Source organism: Benincasa hispida, chromosome 1 (assembly GCF_009727055.1).
Source record: "Benincasa hispida cultivar B227 chromosome 1, ASM972705v1, whole genome shotgun sequence".
NCBI classification, from domain to species: domain Eukaryota; kingdom Viridiplantae; phylum Streptophyta; class Magnoliopsida; order Cucurbitales; family Cucurbitaceae; genus Benincasa; species Benincasa hispida.
This window is the reverse complement of record NC_052349.1, coordinates 78899461-78921243: the sequence shown is the minus strand read 5'-3', so window position 1 is coordinate 78921243 and position 21783 is coordinate 78899461. Positions and strand designations below refer to the sequence as shown.

The following is a 21783-nucleotide window of genomic DNA, read 5'->3' as shown; positions in this document are numbered from 1 at the left end:
TATTATAAATTTGATAAATTAATTACAGAGTAATTAAGAAAGATATAAAATTAATTATGTGAAATTAAAAAGACTGGCAAGGATATTTTAGGATTTATGAAAAATCGACCTACGTGTATATCACACAATTTACCATATTTTAAAAGGATTCCGTACTTTGATATTTCTTCAAATAAAAGTATAATTCGAATCTAACCTAATTCGAAAAAAACATAAAAATTTCAATCCAGTCCAATTCAAAATTAAAATTAATCTAATCCAATCTTTACAATTATTCTGTTTGTCACGATATTTGAACAACTACTCTCGAGTAAAATACATAGACGGCGCCTCCAAAGGATTCTCGTTTGAACGTTGGGTCGTAGAGCTTAATGCCTATGTTCTCCATCGCAAAATACGAAGTTTTCGAACCATGATGCCCAAATCAACCGCCACACTTGTCTTCAAACACTTGCCCATGTTTCCCCCTTCCAACTTCAAGTCTCGTCCCTTCAATTTTTCCACCCAAATATTTCCAAAGCGGGGAAATTTTGACTCTGCTATAAGGCAGAAAAGCAGTAAGTTTCTCGTCTACTGCAACTCCCAAATCACAAAACTCGGAAGGAATGGTTGTATCGAGGAAGCAGAGTCCATTTTCAATCGTATGCCTCACAAGAATACCGTCTCTTGGACTGCTTTGCTCACTGCATACGCTGAAAACGGCGAAATAAATAAAGCCCATGAAGTGTTCAACAAAATGCCTGACAGAAATATTGCATCCTACAATGCGATGATTACGGCATATCATCGGAGAAACATGGTAGATGAGGCTTTTGAGTTGTTCTCTAGCATGCCTCAGCGTAATTCTGTTTCCTATTCTACCATGATTACTGGGTTTGTGCGGGCTGGAATGTTTGATCGGGCTGAGAAGTTGCATCGTGAAAAGCCAGTTACGGTGTCGTCTAATGTGTTAATCAATGGGTATTTGAAGGTGGGGAGAACAGAAGATGCGGTTCGGATCTTTGATGGCATGGAAGAAAAGGATGTGGTTTCTTGGAGCTCCATGATTGATGGGCTCTGCAGAGTTGGGAAGATTGTTGGGGCTAGAAATTTGTTTGACAAAATGCCTAAAAGAAATGTGGTTACTTGGACAACAATGATTAATGGGTATATGAAGATGGAAAATTTTAAAGATGGTTTCATATTGTTTCTAAATATGAGAAGGGAAGGGGTGGAGGTTAATGCAACTACCTTGACGGTTTTGTTTGAAGCCTGTGGTTGTTTTGATCGATATGGAGAAGGAATTCAGATCCATGGGTTGGTTCTGTCCTTGGGGTTTGACTTAGATGCTTATCTAGCCAATTCTATGATCACGATGTATTCTAGATGTTATTCTATAGATGCAGCTACTAAAATATTTGATCTAATGGTCAAGAAAGATATAGTTACATGGAATTCTTTGATTGCAGGTTATGTTCAATCTGGGAACGTGGAAAAAGCTTTCTTTCTATTCGAGAATATGCCTCAAAAGGATGTCGTTTCCTGGACAACTCTGATTTCTGGATTTGCCAGCAAGGGTAGGATTGATGAATCCATTGGTTTGTTTCAAATGATGCCTAAGAAGGATGATATTGCTTGGACTGCTGTAATTTCAGGGCTTGTGAGCAATGGGGAATATGCGACAGCTTTCCGTTGGTTTATTGAGATGCTTCAGAGAGTAATTAAGCCAAATCCATTCACTTTGAGTTGTGTGCTTAGTGCGGTGGCTGGTGTGGCAATATTAAGCCAAGGGTTGCAGATTCATGCTCTTGTTACCAAGATGAGTATGGAATATGATTTAACAATCCAAAATTCTTTAGTTTCCATGTATTCGAAGTGTGGAAATGTGGCCGATGCATTGAAGATGTTCTATTATATCAAGGTTCCTAATGTTGTTGCTTACAATTCCATTATCACTGGGTTAGCTCAAAATGGACTTGGGAAAGAAGCACTTAAATTATTCACGAAAATGCAGGATGATTACCTGGTACCTAATCATATTACATTTCTAGGTGTTCTTTCAGCATGTGTCCATGTGGGACTTGTGGAAGAGGGCCGGAGATACTTTGATCTAATGAGATCACTGTATGATATTCAACCTGAGCCTGATCATTATGCATGCATGGTTGATCTTCTTTGCCGAGCTGGAATGTTCAACGAAGCAGTTAGTTTGATTTCTTCAATGCCATTTGACCCTCATCAAGGTGTTTGGGGAGCAATGCTTGGGGCAAGCTGGACCCACCTACGTCTCGATGTTGCAGAGCTTGCAGCTCAAAATCTCTTTGAAATTGAACCCAATAGTGCAACAGCTTACGTGATTTTATCTAATTTACACTCTATTTCTGGTGATAAGAGGAAAGATGAGCTTATAAGGTCGATGAAGATATCAAGAGGGATAAAGAAGACTCCAGGTTGTAGTTGGATAATGGTTAAAGATAAAGTCCATCTATTCCATGCAGGAGATCAATCCCACAAAGACATCAAAGAGATGACAGAAATTATATACACGCTGGCCGCAGAAGTAGGAAGGTGGAAGATATCATACGAATGAAAAAATGGTAGAATCAGATTGATTCGCCTGGGAATTACCATTGCATATTGGATATATGGAATTTCGTCTCTGCCATGGATGCTCATGTTTTGAGTGGAATATAGGAGATACCACCTTATGGGCATATACGGATTGATTAAGCGAGAGATACATCCAGGCTATGCTCAATTGAGGAGCGGTTTGAGTGGAAGCCGTTCTTAATTCTTAATAGCTAAAGTTGTACATTAGAAAATCTAGAAGTTCAATCTTTCCACTCCCTGACTGTTTTTGTCAAGATGGAAAAAGTGATGGTACCTGGAGCACTATAATCGGCCTAATACACATTGTAGGAAATTGAAGTCCACCAAGCACCAGCATGATGAATCAACCAGTTAACATTGAATCCCATCGCCTTGTCCTCTAAGGTGAGGTATTGCGATATATTCCAATCTTTCTTGATAGCCTTTGTCACTTGTGCCAAATCTCGCAGTTTTGCCTTTGCCTCGTCAACCCTGGCTCGGACTGTTGACACTTGAGCTTTAAGCTCAACATCTTTGCTTGAAGCAAACACTTCTGCCTGAGCTACCTTCTGGAGCCCTTCAAAGACACTTCCAGCAGGGTCGACTTAGCCTTGGAGCTGTGCAACAGTTTATTGGCTCGAGCCAAGGAAGGCCGCACTTGGTCAAACTCCTTTTGTGAAACAAAACTCTAAGGACTCCATTTCATCACCTAGCCTTGTAGAGGCAATGCTCAGCCGTAAGAATGCCTACATGCCACAGAGGTATAGTTAGATCGGCTAGACAAACAAAGAGAATCAAGGTTGAGGTTCGCCAAAGGTACTCACGTGAGAAACAAGGTTGGGAATTGAAACATCCCATTTTGAGCTCTATGCCCTCTGTTGGCTGAGTTGAGAAGTGGATGACTCGAAATTTCGACGACCGATGACCAATATTGATAGGGAAGTGGACTTTGGATGGGTGAGGATGAAAGATCAATGCTTATTTCTTCAGGTTATGCTCTAACTGCTGACATCTTTTTTGTCCTATTGCTTCTTCGCCCTTTTGATGTAAGATGATTTATGACTGAAGAAGCTTTAAAAGATAAGTTGAGTTAGAAATAAATCATTTGGTGAGAATAAATTTATTTTCTAGTTTCTACAATGAAAATTCCCACAAAGAATGTAGTCTGATCTAGAATTGTTTCTAGCCTTCATGAAGATAAGATCCACTACTTTTCTGCTAGTTGTAGTACTTGGCTTGTGATTTGTTCCAAGGTTCTTTGATAATGCTTGGCTAGTGCAAGTATTGGACTATAGAAGATGGTTTACAATCTGGAAGAAGCTTTGGTAATATGTGAACAATTGAAATATACAAAGATACAACCGAAATAACTATATAAAGAAATAACCTAACGCTAAAATTAGGAAGAAATGATATATACGGAAGAACTTTTTTCTATATTCAACAATCCCCCTCAAGCTAGATTGTGTACATTGATTAAATCCAGCTTGGTCTTCAATGTATCAATTATGTTCTTGAACAATGCCTTGGTAAGTATGTTTGCAATTTGCATCTTGGTCGGTATGTAGTTAAGAGAGATGCTATTGTTTTTAATTTTCTCTTTGATGAAGTGGCAATCAATGTCTACATGATTTATGCGATCATGATATATGGAGTCTTTTGCAATACTTATCGTTGCTTGATTGTCACAATAGACCTCCATTGGTTCTTAAGTGGTAAGTCTTAGTTCTAAGAGGATGCCTTTGAACCACATTTCTTCACATATTCCTTGAGCTAGGACCCTCAGTTCAGCTTCAGCATTGCTTCTAGGGCACGACTGGTTGTTTTTTGCTTCTCCAAGTGACTAGATTTCCCCATACAAGTGACTAGATTTCTCCAAGTTGCTAGATTTCCCCAATAACTGATCTTCAATTGACTTTTGAGCTTCCCCAATCTACATATGTGAAGACTTCAATGCTTCTTTTCTTTGATTTTTTGAAGTACAATCCTTCTCCTAGGGTTCCTTTTAAGTATCTGAGGATCCTATAAATAGCTTGCATATTTTCTTCTATCGGTTTGTTCATAAATTGACTCACAAGCATACTGCAAAACAAATATTTGGTCTAGTATGAGTGGTGTAATACTTCAAGAACTCAAGAGTATTTCTTTTATTAATGAATAGGAAAATAGGCATAAGGGCCTATACAAAAGGCGACTGATTACCTAGGCAGTCGGTTAACCTAAAAGAAATGATCGGATAAAGAAGGTAATAACAACTTCTTTTATAGTCTGTTTAATACAAAAGGTTACTGCCTTAAAATTACAGTTGATCCAATATTTACAACTAAAATTCTACTAAAACTTTTCAACAATTCCTACATTAGTTCTATCTGCCCAAGAGGAATAGACTCGCCACTGAGATTGGTTAAGTGAGCTCAAATTCATTTGGAGGATGGTAATGGTATATGTTTGAAACATTAAATGTTGAACTGATTTTCATTGTTGGTGGAAGATCTATGTGATATGCATTGGGACCCAATTTCTCTAGGATAGGAAAAGGGCTTATCTTCTTATTGGTGAATTTGGGATGTTATCTTGTAGGTAGTCTAGATTTCTTCAAATATATCATGATTAATTCTTCAATTTTGAAGTCAGCAGGTCTTCTATGTTCATCAACTTTAGATTTGTAATTAGTAGTAGATTTCTCTAAATGTTGGTGAACCTCTTCATGTATTTTCTTCACTTGATCGACCATGAAAGTTGCTTCAGCACTTAGATCAATTGAACTAGGTAAGTTGACAAGATCTAAAGTCAATCTCGGGACTTGAGTGTAGACAATTTCAAAGGGACATTTCTCGGTGTAACGATTGACCATATTATTGAAAGCAAATTCGGTTTGAGCAAGTGTAAGATCCCATTGATGGGGTTTGTCTCCACTTAAATAGTATAAGAGGTTACCAAGTGTGCAATTGGTAGCTTTTGTTTGTTTTTCAATTTGTGGATGGCTAGTTGAGCTAAAAAGGAGAGTAGTGCTGAATCTTTTCTATTGAGAATGCCAAAAATAACTCATGAATTTGACATCTTGATAAGAAATTATGCTTTTTTGGGATGTCATGTAGATGAACAATGTCCCTAAAAAATAAATTTTCCACATTTAAAGCATCACTAGTCGTAAACCAATGACAGTCCATGGAGAGATCTTCCCAAATATTAGTAGGTATAGGGAGAGGAGAGTAAATCCCTTTGTTTGAACTAGATCCTTTGGAAGTTTGGCATATAAAAACATCTCTTAACAAAATTTGCAACATCCTTTTTAAATTGAGGTCAATAGAATTTAGAAGAAAGAAATGCTAGGTTTTTCTCTCTACCAAAGTGTCCGAATAAACCACTCGAATGAGCTTCTTTTAGAAGTGACTCTCTAAAGTGTGTGGGATGTATAGAGTGTCATTTTTAAAAAGAAAGCCATAAAATATATGGAAATCCTTGGCTGGAAGATGGTTTGAACAAGCATACCAAATATCTTTAAAATTGGGACCAATAGAATATAATTCAAGTAAGTGGTTAAAAGCCATAATTTCACCTTGAAGTAAAGTTAGAAGTGTACCTTTTCGACTTAGGGCATCCACAACTTTATTGCCATTACTTGGAGTGTGTTTGATGACCAAATTGAACCGTTGGAAAAACTGTAGCCATCTAGCATGCATGCGACTAATAGATTCTTGAGAATGCAAAAATTTTAAAGAAAAATGGTCAGCTAATAAAATAAATTCTTTCCTAAGAAGATAATGTTCCCATTGTTTAACGGCTCGGACTAAAACATAAAGTTATTGCTTATAGGTTGACCAATTTTGTTTAGGAGAACTCAATTTCACTAAAAAACTCTATAGGATGTTTATCTTGACTAAGACAACTCCTATTCTCACACCCGAAGCATCTACAGATACTTCAAAGGGTTTTTGAAAATTTAGAAACCCAAGAATTGGAGTTGTACTTAAAGCTTTCTTTAAGTTCTTCAAAACTTGCAATTTGTTCCTCACCCCAAACAAAAGGAAGTTTAGCTTTTATACAAGTAGTTAAAGGGCTAGCTAGAGTGCTAAAATTTCGTATGAATTTCTATAAAATGAAGCTAAGCCTATGAAAGTTTGAATCTCCTTAATAGATTTAAGTTGGGGAAAATCAAGAATTGCTTCAATTTTCTTGGGGTCTACACTAACTCCTCTAGAACTTATTAAAAATCCTAAAAAATATAATTGATTATGAAGAAAAGAACATTTTTTAAGTTTATATACAAAGCATTTTCTTTTAAAACAGTAAAGATAATATGTAAATGTTCAAGATGAGATTCATAAAAATAACTATAAATTAGTATATCATTGAAGTAAACAACTACAAACTTATTGAGATAAGACAATAAAATTTGATTTATTAAGTGCATAAGGTGCTAAGGGCATTAGATAGACCAAAAGGCATGACTAACCATTCAAAAAGTTCTTCGTTTGTCTTGAAGGTTGTCTTCCACTCATCTCCGGGCCTTATTCTAATTTCGTGGTATCTACTTCTAAGATCTATTTTAGAAAAAAATGATGCTCTCCTAATTGATCTAGTAGGTTCGACAATCTAGGAATAGAGAACCTATATCTAATTGTTATTTTATTCATTGCCCTACTATCAATACAAAGTCACCATGAACCATCTTTCTTAGGTGCAAGTAAAGCTGGGACGACACATGGGCTAAGACTAGGTTGTATGTGTTCTTTGTCTAAGATATTATATATTTCATTATGTAAAGCTTCATATTCTTTAGGGCTCATACGATAGTGGGTTAGGTTAGGTAAGATACTATCCATAATTAAGTCAATGTGGTGTTGTATGTTTCTAGGGGGAAGGGGCAGATTTTTGGTTCTTCTAAAAGAGAGGGGAATTCTTCTAGCAAATAAGAAATCTGTGGGTTTAGTTGGTCAGTATTAGATGATTCGAAAGGGTCTTGCTTTATTACAAAAACTAAAAGAGATTGTTCTTTTGAGTGCAAAATGTCCTTGCCCTGAGATAATAGAAAAAGTTGTTTAGTTGAGGAAGAGGGTACCTTATTTGTGGTGACTTGCTTACCGATGGGAAAGAATTCAACCATTTTACCCATCAAACTAAATTCATATGTATTATCTCGCCCATTATGAAGTGCTTTATTGTCGTATTGCCATGGTTGTCCTAAGAGGACATGACAAACGTCCATTTCAAGAACATCACACATAATCTAATCTTGATATACATTGCCGATAGATAGGGGCACTGTGCGAATCTTCTTGACTGCTGTTTCTCTTTTCTTTGTAATTCAATTTACCTTGTAAGCATTGGGGTGTGGTTCAACGGTAAGGCTAAGGGCAAAAACTAGCTTTTTGGAGACAATATTCTCAATGCTTCCACTGTCTATGATCACTTGGCATACTCTTCCATTGGTTGTGCACCTCGTGTGGAAGAAAGCATGCAGAGTAATCAAGACTCATTGGAGAACACAAGAAAGTTGATCGACATCATCTAGATGTACTACTGCGAGGTCATCCATGTTGTCTTCATCAAAGTCAGCTTCATCTAAGGCGTCTTCTTCTTGAATTGCCAGTGTTCTTTGTTGAGGGCACTTATTGGATAAATGGCCTTGTTACCCACATCGAAAACATTTTCCTAGTGTAGCCCATTGATAAGGATTCAAATTCCTCTTAGAGGTGTTGCTTTTAGCCATTGCCAATGGATAGAGGCATTGTGCAAATATTCTTGACTGCTGTTTCTCTTTTCTTTGTAATTCAATTTACCTTATAGGCATTGGGGTGTGGTTCAACGGTAAGGCTAAGGGCATAAAGTAGCCTTTTGGAGACGATATTCTCAATGCTTCCACTGTCTCTGATAACTTGGCATACTCTTCCATTGGTTGTGCACCTCATGCGGAAGAAAGCATGCGGAGTAATCAAGACTCATTGGAGAACACAAGAAAGTTGATTGACGTCATCTGAATGTACTATTGCGAGGTCATCCATGTTGTCTTCATTATAGTTAGCTTCATCTAAGGCGTCTTCTTCTTGAATTGCTAGTGTTCTTTATTGAGGGCACTCATTGGATAAATGGCCTTGTTGCCCACATCGAAAACATTTTCCTAGTGTAGCTCGTTGATAAGGATTCAAATTCCTCTTAGGGGTGTTGCTTTCAGCCCCTCGGACATTTGAGGTTTTAGGAGGAGCCTTGTCTTTTTTGGTTTGCTGATTTGTTATTGCTCCAGAAGCATTCAACTGTGACAGATCAGTGGTGTTCTCTTGAAAGATTGTTACTGCCATCCCCATGGTTGTCTTCTTTGGTAGGTCTTTGCCGTTTTGTCTTAGTACTTTCTTCAATTTTCGTTGCAAGAGTGATGACATCTTCCAAATATTCTATCGGGTGTAATTTGACAATTTCTTGGATCTTCTTTCGAAGGCCAGGAACGAATCTTGACACCAATTGTTGTTATGATTCAGGAAGATTGTTCCAGGCACCAAGGCGATGAAATTCTTCCATGTAATCAAAGATAGATCGATCCCCTTGTTTACAAAGTTGATATTGGTTGTAAAGTCTTTGTTGGTAGTTTAAGGAGAGGAATCTTTTCGTCATCATCTTCAAGAGCCTTGGCCAAGATTTGATTGGAGGTTTGCCATAGTATCGCCGATTGGTTTCGAGTTGATCCCATCAAATCGATGCACCTCTTTGAAACTTGAATACTACAAATTTAACTTTCTTGTCATCCGGGATGTTGGCATATTCAAAAAAATTTTCTACCTTTGAAGCCCAATCAAGAAATTCTTCTACATCCATTCGGCCATCAAAACTAGGAAGGTTGATTTTCATCTTGTACTCGGCGTTATCATGATGAAATTGCAGTCTTCCACGATTAAAACTCATTATATCTTGTATTCCACCAAGGTACATTTTTCCTTCACTCAAAGAATCATAATCTTGCAACATATAGCTTCCTCTATGAAGTTATTGGGATATGAATCTTGCTTAGTACAAGTTTCTTGGAATTGCATTTTTGTTTTGTCTGGTTTCTTGATGAAATACTTCATTGATCTTGGTTTTCCCATAGTTTCTTGGTGATTCTTATTTGTCACAAATGGCCAGATCTTCACCTTTTGCTTTGTTCATACTAGAATCTTGAGGTTCTTGGATTCAGATTCCTCCTTTGTTAGGTATATCAACATGTTCATGCCCATCCCCCTTCGATTTGAATGTTCATTCGGCTTAGAACTTGGGTAGCGTGGAACATAACTCACCCATTTCTCCTTTCATTTCAATGATAGACTTCTCCACTGATGTCAATCGAGCTTCCATGACTTTGGCTGAAGATGATGCTTCCACATCTATTGAGGTTGAGATCCAAGAAGAATTCGCTTTGGATCGACGCTCTGATACCAATTGGTGTAATACTTTAAGAACTCAAGAGTATTTCTTTTATTGATGAATAGGAAAGTAGGCATAAGGGCCTCTATTTATATACAAAAGGTGACTGATCACCTAGACAGCCAGTTAACCTGAAAGAAATGACCGAATAAAGAAGGTAATAACAACTTCTTTTACAACCGATTTAATACAGAAGGTTACTGCCTTAAAATTACAGTTGATTTAATATTTACAACAACTAAAATTCAACTAAAATTATTCAACAATTCCTATATCAGTGAGTTAAGTAAATCAACTTCCCAACGAGTCTTTGATATTGATCCTTATTTACCGTGTTTTATTTTCCATTCCTAGGAAGTATTTGAGGTTGCCTAAATCTTTTACTTCAAATTCTTTAGTCAAAAGTAACTTCATGGTGTGAAACCAAAAATCTAATATTTTGAATCAATGAATCTCTCCTCAAAATGAGGGAAAAACCTTTATTTATAGAGAAAGATTACAAATTTGTTCAAAACTAATAAATTAACTATAGTTAAAGTCAAAACTAACAAACTAACAATAGCTAATTAAAGAAGTAAGCCTTCTAGTTACATCAAATCCACCCCCCTCAAGATTGGACTCATCCGCGAGGAAATTAGGATGCTAAATGGAAGCTGTTCGGAGCAAAATAAGGCTTCAAGTCAGCCACGTTGAATACTGGATTAATGTGCAAATCTGTTGGTAATTCAATGCGGTATGCATTGGTGCCATATTTCTCTAATACTTGAAATGGTCCAAGTTGTCTTTCTTTCAATTTGTTGTACGTACCAGTAGGAAATCGAGCTTTGCGTAGGTGGATCATTACTAGGTCTCCTACCTCAAAATTAACTTCTCTTCTAGACTTGTCTTTAGCTTCTTTGTAAGACAAGGTGGTTTTCTCCAAATGATCATGGACTTCTTGATGAAGCTTTTGAATTCTTTCAGCCATACTTTCAGCCTCAATGCTAACATCCACTACAGAAAGCAAGTTAGCAAGGTCAAAAGTTAGTCTTGGAGTTCTGGTGTATACAACTTCAAAGAGGCATCTTCCTGTTGATCTATTCTTCATATTATTAAAGGAAAACTCTTCTTAGGCAAGGGACAAATTCCATTGTTTCGGTTTTGAGTTACTTAGACAACATATAAGATTTCCCAATGTTCTGTTGGTAACTTCTGTCTTCCCATCAGTTTGAGGTCTACGCATGGATATCAAAGCTACTGTGTTGTTTCTTTAATACATTCAAAGCTACTGTGTTGTTTCTCTCCCAAATGGAAACTGCCTTTCTTTAGACAATTAGTAATAGGTGCTACGATAGAGCTGAAATCCTTGATAAATTTTCTGTAAAATGAAGCCAAACCAAGGAAGGCTTGAATGTCTTTTACCGGGCATGGAGTTGGCCATTGGGTAATAGCTTCAATCTTCTTTGGATCAACTTTAATTTGATTGTGACCAATTAAGAAGCCAAGAAATGTAATTTCCTTTACTAGAAAAAGACATATCTTATGATTGATATAGAACTTGTCGGTTGTTAATGCTTGAAAAAGGCTTCGAAGGTGCTGTAAATACTCCTAAATGTTCCTGCTATACACCAAAATATTGTCAAAATACACTATGACAAATTTGTTAAGGAAAGGATGGAGTACTTGATTCATGAGTCTCATGAAAGTGCTTGGAGCATTTGATAGCCCAAAGGGCATGACTAGCCATTCGAACAATCCCTCATTGGTCTTGAAAGCCTTCTTCCATTCATCAGATCATATTCTTATTTGGTGGTATCCACTCTTCAAATCCACCTTAGAAAAGATCAATGCTCCTCCAATTGGTCAAGTAGATCACTTATACGAGGGATTGGAAAACGGTATTTCATGGTGATTCGATTAATGGCAAGGTTTATTGGAGGTTTACGCATGGATATCAAAGAAAAGATAAAACTACAACCTTTCCACTCTTTTACTGAAGCTATCTCTTTTGCTGAAACTATGGAGGAGATGAACGAGATCCGAGTCAAGAATTCATCAAGAAGGTCCATTTGGGAAGCCTCCACAAGCAAAAGGGTTAATACTGCAAGCAAAGCACCAAATCCTCCAAATCCACCAGCCTTGACCAAAGACAAAGATAAAGAAAATCAAGAAGGGAGTGAAGAGAAGAAGATTGAGACCACATTCAAGAAGAGAGCTCAAAATCCCGACAATAGGCCTTCTTTGGGCAAATGCTTTTGATGTGGCCAAGTTGGTCATCTATCTAATGCATGCCCCCAACGAAAAACAGTAGCTTACATAGAAGAGGAAGAAGAAATGATGGCTAAAAACAGTGAAGAAGAAGATGAGAAAGCTGAGTTCATTGAATCGGAAGAGGTGATAGACTCTCTTATATTCTCCAAAGAATGTTAATGACTCCTAAAGAGGATTTGAACCCCAAAGGCATTGTCTTTTCAAAACAAGGTGTACATACAACAACAAAGTATGCAATGTCATCATAACAGTAGAAGTAGCGAGAATTTTGTCGGCTCTAAATCTCAAAGTGGAGACTCATCCAAACCCATACAAGATAGCATGGGTAAAGAAAGGTGGCGAGGCACAAGTAAGTGAAATTTGCACCATTCCCCTTTCAATTGGTAATAAATACAAGGACCATAGTATGCGATGTATTGGAAATGGAAATATGTCACTTATTGTTAGGGAGACCATGGAAATATGATACTCGAACCTTACACAAAGGGAGAGAGAATACATATGAGTTTAATTGGATGGGCAAGAAAGTGGTCTTACTTCCACTAAACAAGAAGAATGATAAAGGCGTAAAGGTGAAAAAGGAAGACAGCAGCCACTTGTTTATAACAATTAGTGGAAAAACTTTGATGAAAGAAAGAGAAGAAGATATATTAGGACTTGTTGTTGTTGATAAGCCCGAGGAAATACAAGAGAATGGGAACCCTCCGGTGATACAATAATTGTTCAATGAATTCCCCTTCCTTAAAGGAGAATCCGAGGGGCTGCCCCCATTGAGAAATATTCAACACTACGTTGGCCTAATCCCTGGAGCTACACTACCAAACTTGCCTCACTATAGAACGAGTCCTAAGGAATACGAAATCCTTCACCAACACATCGAGGACTTACTCAACAAAGGGCACATTCAATCAAGTTTAAGCCTGTGTGCAGTCCCGACCCTACTAACTCCAAAGAAAGATGGAAGCTAGAGAATGTGTGTAAACAGTAGAGCCATTAATCGAATCACCGTGAAATACCATTTTTCAATCCCTCGTATAAGTGATCTATTTGACCAACTTGGAGGAGCATTGATCTTTTCTAAGGTGGATTTGAAGAGTGGATACCACCAAATAAGAATACGACCGGGTGATGAATGGAAGACGGCTTTCAAGACCAATGAAGGATTGTTCGAATGGCTAGTCATACCCTTTGGGCTATCAAATACTCCAAGCACTTTCATGAGACTCATGAATCAAGTACTCCATCCTTTTCTTAACAAATTTATCGTAGTGTATTTTGACGATATTTTGGTGTATAGCAGGAACATTGAGGAGCATTTACAGCACCTTCAAAGTCTTTTTCAAGCATTAACAACCGACAAGCTCTATATCAATCATAAGAAATGTCTTTTTCTAGTAAAGGAAATTACATTTCTTGGCTTCTTAATTGGTCACAATCAAATTAAAGTTGATCCAAAGAAGATTGAAGCTATTACCCAATGGCCAACTCCATGCTCGGTAAAGACATTCAAGCCTTCCTTGGTTTGGCTTCATTTTATAGAAAATTTATCAAGGATTTCAGCTCTATCGTAGCACCTATTACTAATTGTCTAAAGAAAGGCAGTTTCCATTTGGGAGAGAAACAACACAGTAGCTTTGAATGTATCAAAGGAAAGTTGAGTTCCAGCCCTGTTCTTAAGCTACCGACTTCTCTTTACGATTTGAAATAGCCGTGGATGCCTGTGGAGTGGGCATTGGAGGTATATTATCACAACAAGGGCACCCTATTGAATTCTTTAGTGAAAAACTCAGTAATTCAAGGTAGAACTAGAGTACTTATGAACAAGAATTGTATGCCCTTGTTCGAGCTTTGAAACTATGGGAGCACTATCTTCTTTCTGAAGAATTTCTCTTGTTGACAGATCACTTTTCATTGAAGTACCTACAATCTCAAAATAATATCAGTTGTATGCACGCACGGTGGATTTCCTTCATTCAAAGGTTTGACTTTGTGATCAAACACCAATCAGGCAAGGAGAATAAAGTAGCTGATGCTCTAAGGCAAAAGAATTCTCTCCTTACTATCTTAGCCACAGAAGTAACTGCTTTCTCTCATCTCCCATGCTTATATAAAGAAGATGTTGATTTTGCTGAGATATGGTATAATTGCACCCATTTTATAAAGACTAATGATTTTCATATAATGGATGGTTTCTTATTTAAGGGAGAGCAATTGTGTATTCCACACATTTCCCTTCGAGAAGCTCTTCTAAAAGAAGCACACCCGGGAGGATTGGCTGGACATTTTGGTCAAAATAAAACTTTTGAACTAGTGACTGCTCGATTTTATTGGCCACAAATTCGGAAGGACACAAATAACTTTGTTAAGAGATGTTCTATTTGTCAAAAAAAAACAAAAGGCACAAGCACTAATGCGGGTCTATATTCACCATTACCTATTCCCACAACCATTTGGGAAGACTTATCAGCTGACTTTGTACTTGGTCTTCCAAAAACCCAACGTGGGTATGATGCAGTAATGGTGATTGTGGACCGTTTCAGTAAAATGACTCACTTTCTTGCTTGCAAAAAGACAAATGATGCAATTTATATAACCAATCTCTTCTTTAAAGAGATTGTTTGACTTCATGGAGTGCCCAAGTCCATTGTATCTGATAGGGATGTCAAATTCCTTAGCCATTTTTGGCGTACACTGTGGAAGAAGTTTGATATAACATTGAAATTTAACACTATCTCACACCCTCAAACTGATGGGCAGACAAAAGTTACCAACAGAACATTGGGAAATCTTATACGTTGTCTAAGTAACTCAAAACCGAAACAATGGGATTTGTCCCTTGCCTAAGCAGAGTTTGCCTTTAATAATATGAAGAATAGATCAACAGGAAGATGCCCATTTGAAGTTGTATACACCAGAACTCCAAGACTAACTTTTGACCTTGCTAACTTGCCTTCTGTAGTGGATGTTAGCATTGAGGCTGAAAGTATGACTGAAAGAATTCAAAAGCTTCATCAAGAAGTCCATGATCATTTGGAGAAAACCACCTTGCCTTACAAAGAAGCTAAAGACAAGTCTAGAAGAGAAGTTAATTTTGAGGTAGGAGACCTAGTAATGATCCACCTACGCAAAGCTCGATTTCCTACTGGTACGTACAACAAATTGAAAGAAAGACAACTTGGACCATTTCAAGTATTAGAGAAATATGGCACCAATGCATACCGCATTGAATTACCAACAGATTTGCACATTAATCCAATATTCAACGTGACTGACTTGAAGCCTTATTTTGCACCGGACAGCTTCCATTTAGCATCCTAATTGCCTCGCGGACGAGTCCAATCTTGAGGGGGTGGATTTGATGTAACTAAAAGGCTTACTTCTTTAATTAGCCATTGTTAGTTTGTTAGTTTTGACTTTAACTATAGTTAGTTTGTTAGTTTTGAACAAACTTGTAATCTTTCTCTATAAATAAAGGCTCTTCCCTCATTTTTAGGAGAGATTCATTGATTCAAAATATTAGATTTTTGGTTTCACACTATATTCTTTCTCCCCTTGTGTAAGGTTCGAGTATCATATTGCCATGGTCTCCCTAACAATATGTGACAGACATCCATTTCCAATACATAGCATACTATTTGGTCCTTGTAGCTATTACCAATTGAAAGGTGAATGGTGCAAATTTCACTTACTTGTACCTCGCCACCTTTCTTTACCCATGCTATCTTGTATGGGTTTGGATGAGTCTCCACTTTGAGATTTAGAGCCGCCACTAGCTTTTTGGAGACAAACTTCTCGCTACTTCCACTGTCTATGATGACATTGCATACCTTGTTGATTGTACACCTTGTTTTGAAAAGACAATGCCTTCGGAGGTTCAAATCCTCTTTAGTAGTGATTAACATTCTTTGGAGAACACAAGATAGTCTATCACCATCATCCGATTCAATGAACTCGGCTTCCTCATCTTATTCTTCACTGTTTTCAACCATAATTTCTTCTTCCTCTTCTATGTAAGCTACTTCTTTTCGTTAGGGGCACGCATTAGATAGATGACCAACTTGGCCACATTGAAAGCATTTGCCCAAAGAAGGCCTATTGTAGGGATTTTAAGCTCTCTTCTTGAATGTGGTCTCGGTCTTCTTCCCTTCACTCCCTTCTTGATTTTCTTTATCTTTGTCTTTGGTCAAGGCTGGTGGATTTAGAGGATTTGGCGCTTTACTTGCAGCACTAACCCTTTTGCTTGTGGAGGTTTCCCAAGCGGACCTTCTTGATCAATTCTTGACTCGGATTTCGTTCATCTCCTCCACAGTTTCAGTAAAAGAGATAGCTTCAGTAAAAGAGTAGAAAGGTTGTAGTTTTACCTTTTCTTTGATATCCATGCGTAGACCTCCAATAAACCTTGTAATCAAATGTTGCTTACCCTCCATAAGGTTTATTCTTGCTCCTAGTCAATGGAATTCTTCAATGTAATCAGCCACCGATCGTCCTCCTTGTCTACAATTTTGATATTGACTATACAAGGTTTGTTCATAATTAGGAGGTAGGAAGCGTTCCTTCATTAACCTTATCATCTTCTCTCACGAATGAATTGGTCTTCTGCCAATTCTTCTCCGATTGATCTCAAGTTGATCCCACCAAGCCGAGGCGCCAACTTTTAACTTTAGTGCCACGAGATGCACTTTCTTGTGCTCGGGAGTGTTCATGTATGTGAAGAAATTTTCTGTGTTCTTGATCCAATCAAGAAATTCTTCAATGTTTCGTTTCCCATTGTAACTTGGCAAGTCAATTTTTATCTTGAAATCATTGTCCTCACGTCTCTTGCCCCTTCCTTTTCTTAGCACAAAGAATTCTTCTTCTTGATCGTATTCACTAGATGAATCCCAATCTTGGTTTTCTTGATATCTTTCTTGGCCAATTGGTTGTCTTCTTAGATTTTCATGGTACTATCTTTGAATTCTTGGATGTCTTTCTTGAAATATTTCTTGTTGGTTTTGGCCAATTCTTGCCCGACCGCCGCCTCTTCCTCCTCTTCCTCCCTATTCTGGATCAATTGGTTGAATATTCTCTCGATTTTGAGGTGTGGTTACAAGCATTTCAACTCTTCTAGCAAGGGTTTCCATGCTTTCTTGAAGGTTTGTTAAGGTGCCTTGAATTCCCTCCAATGAGTTCTCAACAGACAGCAAGCGTCGGGTTGAGGTTCTTGGAGAGAGGGTGGGAGTATCTTCTACCTCTTGTTCTTGCCCGTGTACATCTCTTTCGATTGGTTGATGGGCTCTCCTTCCCGCCATCGTTCCAAAATCTTGAAGTGCTCTGATACCAATTTTGGTGCAAAACAAAAAATCTAATATTTTGAATCAATGAATCTCTCCTCAAAACGAGGGAAGAGGCTTTATTTATAGATAAAAATTACAAGTTTGTTCAAAACTAACAAACTAACTATAGCTAATTAAAGAAGTAAGCTTTTCTAGTTACATCACTTTAGTTCCTTTATTTCTTCTTTATGATCTCCTGTGATTATAATGTCATCCATATACACAATAATAATAGAAATTTTTCCTTTGCTGTGATGTTTGATAAAGAGTTTGTGATCAGATTGGCATCGTATAGTTTTAACAACCTTTGAAAACTTGTAAAACCAGGCTCGAGGGGATTGTTCTAAACGACTAAACCATAAAGGGACTTTTTGAGTTTGCAAACTTTATTTATTGTTATTGTTGATTCCATACCGGTAGGTATATCTATGTAGACTTCTTCTTCTAAGTCTCCATTGAGGAATGCATCTTTTATGTCTAATTGGTGGAGTAGCCAATCATTATTCACTACTAAGGAGAAGAGGACACGAATAATGTTTAGTTTTGCTATAGGTGCAAAGGTTTCTTGGTAGTCAATGCCATGCGATTGAGTGAAATCTTTTGCGACGAGTCTTGCTTTAAGTCTATCTATCTTATACACACCTCTCTCTTGAGTTTAAGGCATTCAACTCCAGCCTATCCAACATACAAATTCCTAATAATGTTAAGGACACAAATTGGAAAAATGTAATCTTAGAAGAATTAAACACCCTGGAAAAGAACAAAACGTGGGAAATAACAAACTTGCCCTCAAGAAAAAAAAAACAATATGATGCAAATGTATCTTTATCATCAAATACAAAGTCAATGAAGAAATAGATAGTTTTGAATGTGGTATTTTATACATGTCCTTACCCTTTTGCATTGAGCAAGAGAAAGATCAATATCTTCTATTTGGACTTGCATTTGAGATTTGGACACAGTTCTCTTGTATTTTATTTGTTCTTTGGTTAGGTACCGATCCAACTTCAGGGATGTATGTGATGTGCGTTTTCCTTCTAGTATAGACTATTATTTTTTTTGTATATTCTTGAGAGTTTTGGTTAGGGTCTTCGAGGATGAAAGGTTCATAGGGAGTATGTGCTTCTGTCAAAATTGTGTTAGCGTTTTCTTCCGTTCTAACAAAGGAGTTCCGTTGTTCCTCTCTTGGAAGTAAGGTTGGTTTTCAAAGAAGGATACACTCATGGAGGTATAAAATTTCTTTGAGACTAGCGAATAACATTTGTATCCTTTTTGGTTTGGGGCATAACCAAGAAAGATATATTTGATTGCCTTGGGGTCCAACTTACTCCTATTTGACTGATAATCTTGAACAAAAGCAGTATATCCAAATCTTTTCAAGGGAGCTTTAGGGAACAATCTTGTGTGTAGATAGTGCTCCTGAAATTTTTGTAAGGGGCTTTTAAAACCTAAAGTTCGTAATGGTATTCTATTAATGAGGTAGGTTGCAGTGAGTACAGCTTCTCCATAGAAATAACGCAAGGTGTTTGAGGAAATCATTAGGTTGTAGTAACTTCTAACAGATTTCTATTTTTCCTTTTAGCAATTCTATTCTATTGGGTAGTGTCTGGTAGCATGTACTGAGGTGGACAATGCCTTTTTCTTTTAAAAAGGTTCTTAAAGACATTAAAGTAATCCCTAGCATTATCAGAGTGAAGTATTTGAATTTTCGTATTGAAGAAATCGAGTATCTATCATGACATACAAATTTTTGAATATGACAGTCCATTAAAAATACCCAGTGAGTCTAGTATGATCATCAATGAAACGAACAAACCATTTAGCTCATGTTATTTTTTTTAACTCTACTTGCTCCTCAAACATCACTATGCATCATAGAAAAAGGATGAGAAGGTTTGTAATTATTAGATAAGAAGATCGGGTTTGCTTATCCAATTCACACGATTCACATTGAAAAACCCAAGAGCTTTTACTAAAAATATCTGGAAAAATGTGTTTCAAATACATAAAATTGGAGTGGCCTAAACGATTATGCCACAACATTATTTTATTATCATAATTGTATTTAGAAGCAACAAAAACAGACTTATTAGCACCTAACTCATGAGAGGTTTCAGACTTAAAACCTAAGAAGACAAAGAGTTCAAAAGCGACAACTCTGATACCATGAAGAATTCTATATTTCTCATATATTTCTATACAAAGATACAACCCTAATTTAAAGAGACAGATATAATTATATGAGGAAATAACCTAACAGTAGTACGAAAAATAAGGAAATGAATACACAAGGAAAAATTAGGAAAAATTGATATATATTGAGAAGAAAATTCCTTTTTCTATATTCAAAAATATGTTTTACCATTGTTTTTCATATATTTCGCTCTCTTCCTTTGCTGAAAATTTGAACTTAACTGTTTAGGCGACATTGCGTGACCGTGAAAAGAAGGTTGCAACGTAGGAATCCTAAACTTCAGCTGCTGTCTCTTAACGGTAATTTTCTTCTCTTCCCATTTCTCTTTTAGAAAAATTGAAATAGGCAATTCTTTTTAATAATTTGGATTATGCATTATTTAATATATTTATTTTGAAAATGAGTTGATTAAAAATACTTCGCAACTCCACCATTTGGGTTAGACTAACTCTTATAATTATGTTACATAATCCAACATGTTCTTATAATTATGTTCATCTTTTGGTAACAATGTTGGATTTTCTGTTTCGGATTTACCTCTTTGATTATAATATTTTTGTGCAAGATATAGGAGGTCCGTTTGACCATATTCCGTTGAACGAATTTATTTAATTCTTTGTCTTTTTCTCTATTTAAAACTCGAGAATAAGTTATCTTTTTGGAGGGATAGAAAGATGTAGGAAGAATAAATTCAATAAATATGAGTCTTTCCCTCTTGTATAAACACATTATCATTCTAATAAAAGATTCACAATAATAATTCTTAGAGGATTACTCTTTGAGGCTCTTAGGTAAGATAGTTAGACTACATCATCATACATGTATAATATAAAATAATAAAATAATATATCAATATATATGAAAATATTTGAACACATGGTATATAATTATAAGTAATTTCCATCCATCTGTAATTTTGGGGGAATGCATAAAAGACATACTTTGGTCACATTGTATGTAACTTTAGGAATAGGGAGAGTTGCATCTTATAGAGCCTCAATGGTGCTACGGTGTAATTGAACATTAGCAAACTTTCTCCCCCGAAATAGACATGAGTGAACCTCCAATAATTGTTGTAGAAATCCCTTTAGCCTGAGAGGCATTTCAGTCTTTTGCAACAAATTTGAAATATACTTTGTTGGGATAAAATCAAGCCTCCAATGGATGGATATCTTTTGTAACAAACTATCTCATAAGTTGATGAATTTGATCGTGTCTTATTCATTAAACTATGCTTGAATTGATATATAAGCATGAAATTTTACCATTATAAAGTGTAAAATAGTTATGGTTAAATTATAAGTTTAGTCTCTTGAATTTTAAGATTTATGTTTATTTGATCATGAACTTTCAAAAGTGTATAATAAACCCTTGAACTTTCAATTTTGTATGATAAAATTTCTTCTTCTTCTTATTTTTGTATAATTTTTATATTTATTCTATATTTAGTGAATTTGTATATGAAAAATAAATAAGATTAAAAGTTTATGTTGTTTGTTAAATTGTCTCAGGAATGCCTAAAGTCCATGGGAGCCAAATTCAAAGGGAATAAGGCCTCCACAAGGATTTCATGTGTCTCAAAAGAAAAAGTCAAACTCGTAAGATTTAAATTAACCAGCTGAATTGGTTAAGTTTTACCAAAAGAGAAATGATTGAGCTGAGCTTGCCATTGGCATCTTACAATCTTAAGGACCACACTCATTTTGACTTTATTGAGACTATACATATCCTAAAGCAGGTGTTGAAGGAAGAACTTTATAAATAGCTCCACACAAACAACTTCAAAAGGTAAGAAACCCCCTCTATGCGTAGTTGAGCTAAATACTCTCTTTATTAATTTAGGTATCAGAGTATTCTTAGTTCGATACGACATTGGTGTGTGTATCTTGTACAAAATAGCTCCATTTATGTGTATGGACCAGAGGAACGGGCTGGAGGAGCACCCAAGGCTCATGTGTGAGTTTCCCGCACCAACAATGTTAATTATGCTGAATAATGTGTACTAAAAAAATTATACTGAATAACCAACAAGAGCGTAGCTTAATTGACATAGTGTTCATACTA

The 21783-nt window shown here is 36.5% G+C and overlaps 1 protein-coding gene across 2 annotated transcripts; it reads left to right on the top strand.

Moving 5' to 3' along the window:
• The first annotated feature begins 282 nt into the window (after positions 1-282).
• Positions 283-21726, top strand: LOC120088514 (pentatricopeptide repeat-containing protein At1g53600, mitochondrial). 2 transcript variants are annotated; one of them, XR_005484947.1, is made up of 3 exons: positions 283-3558; positions 19948-20018; positions 21231-21726. XR_005484947.1 is itself a non-coding variant. In XM_039045885.1 (1 exon), the coding sequence occupies exon 1, from the start codon at positions 413-415 to the stop codon at positions 2567-2569; it is 2157 nt and encodes a 718-aa protein (XP_038901813.1). In that variant the 5' UTR covers positions 283-412; the 3' UTR covers positions 2570-3708. The 2 variants fall into 2 exon arrangements, 1 of the variants encoding a protein (XP_038901813.1); XM_039045885.1 differs by lacking the exons at positions 19948-20018; positions 21231-21726 and having other exon boundaries at positions 283-3708.
• The last annotated feature ends 57 nt before the right edge of the window (positions 21727-21783 follow it).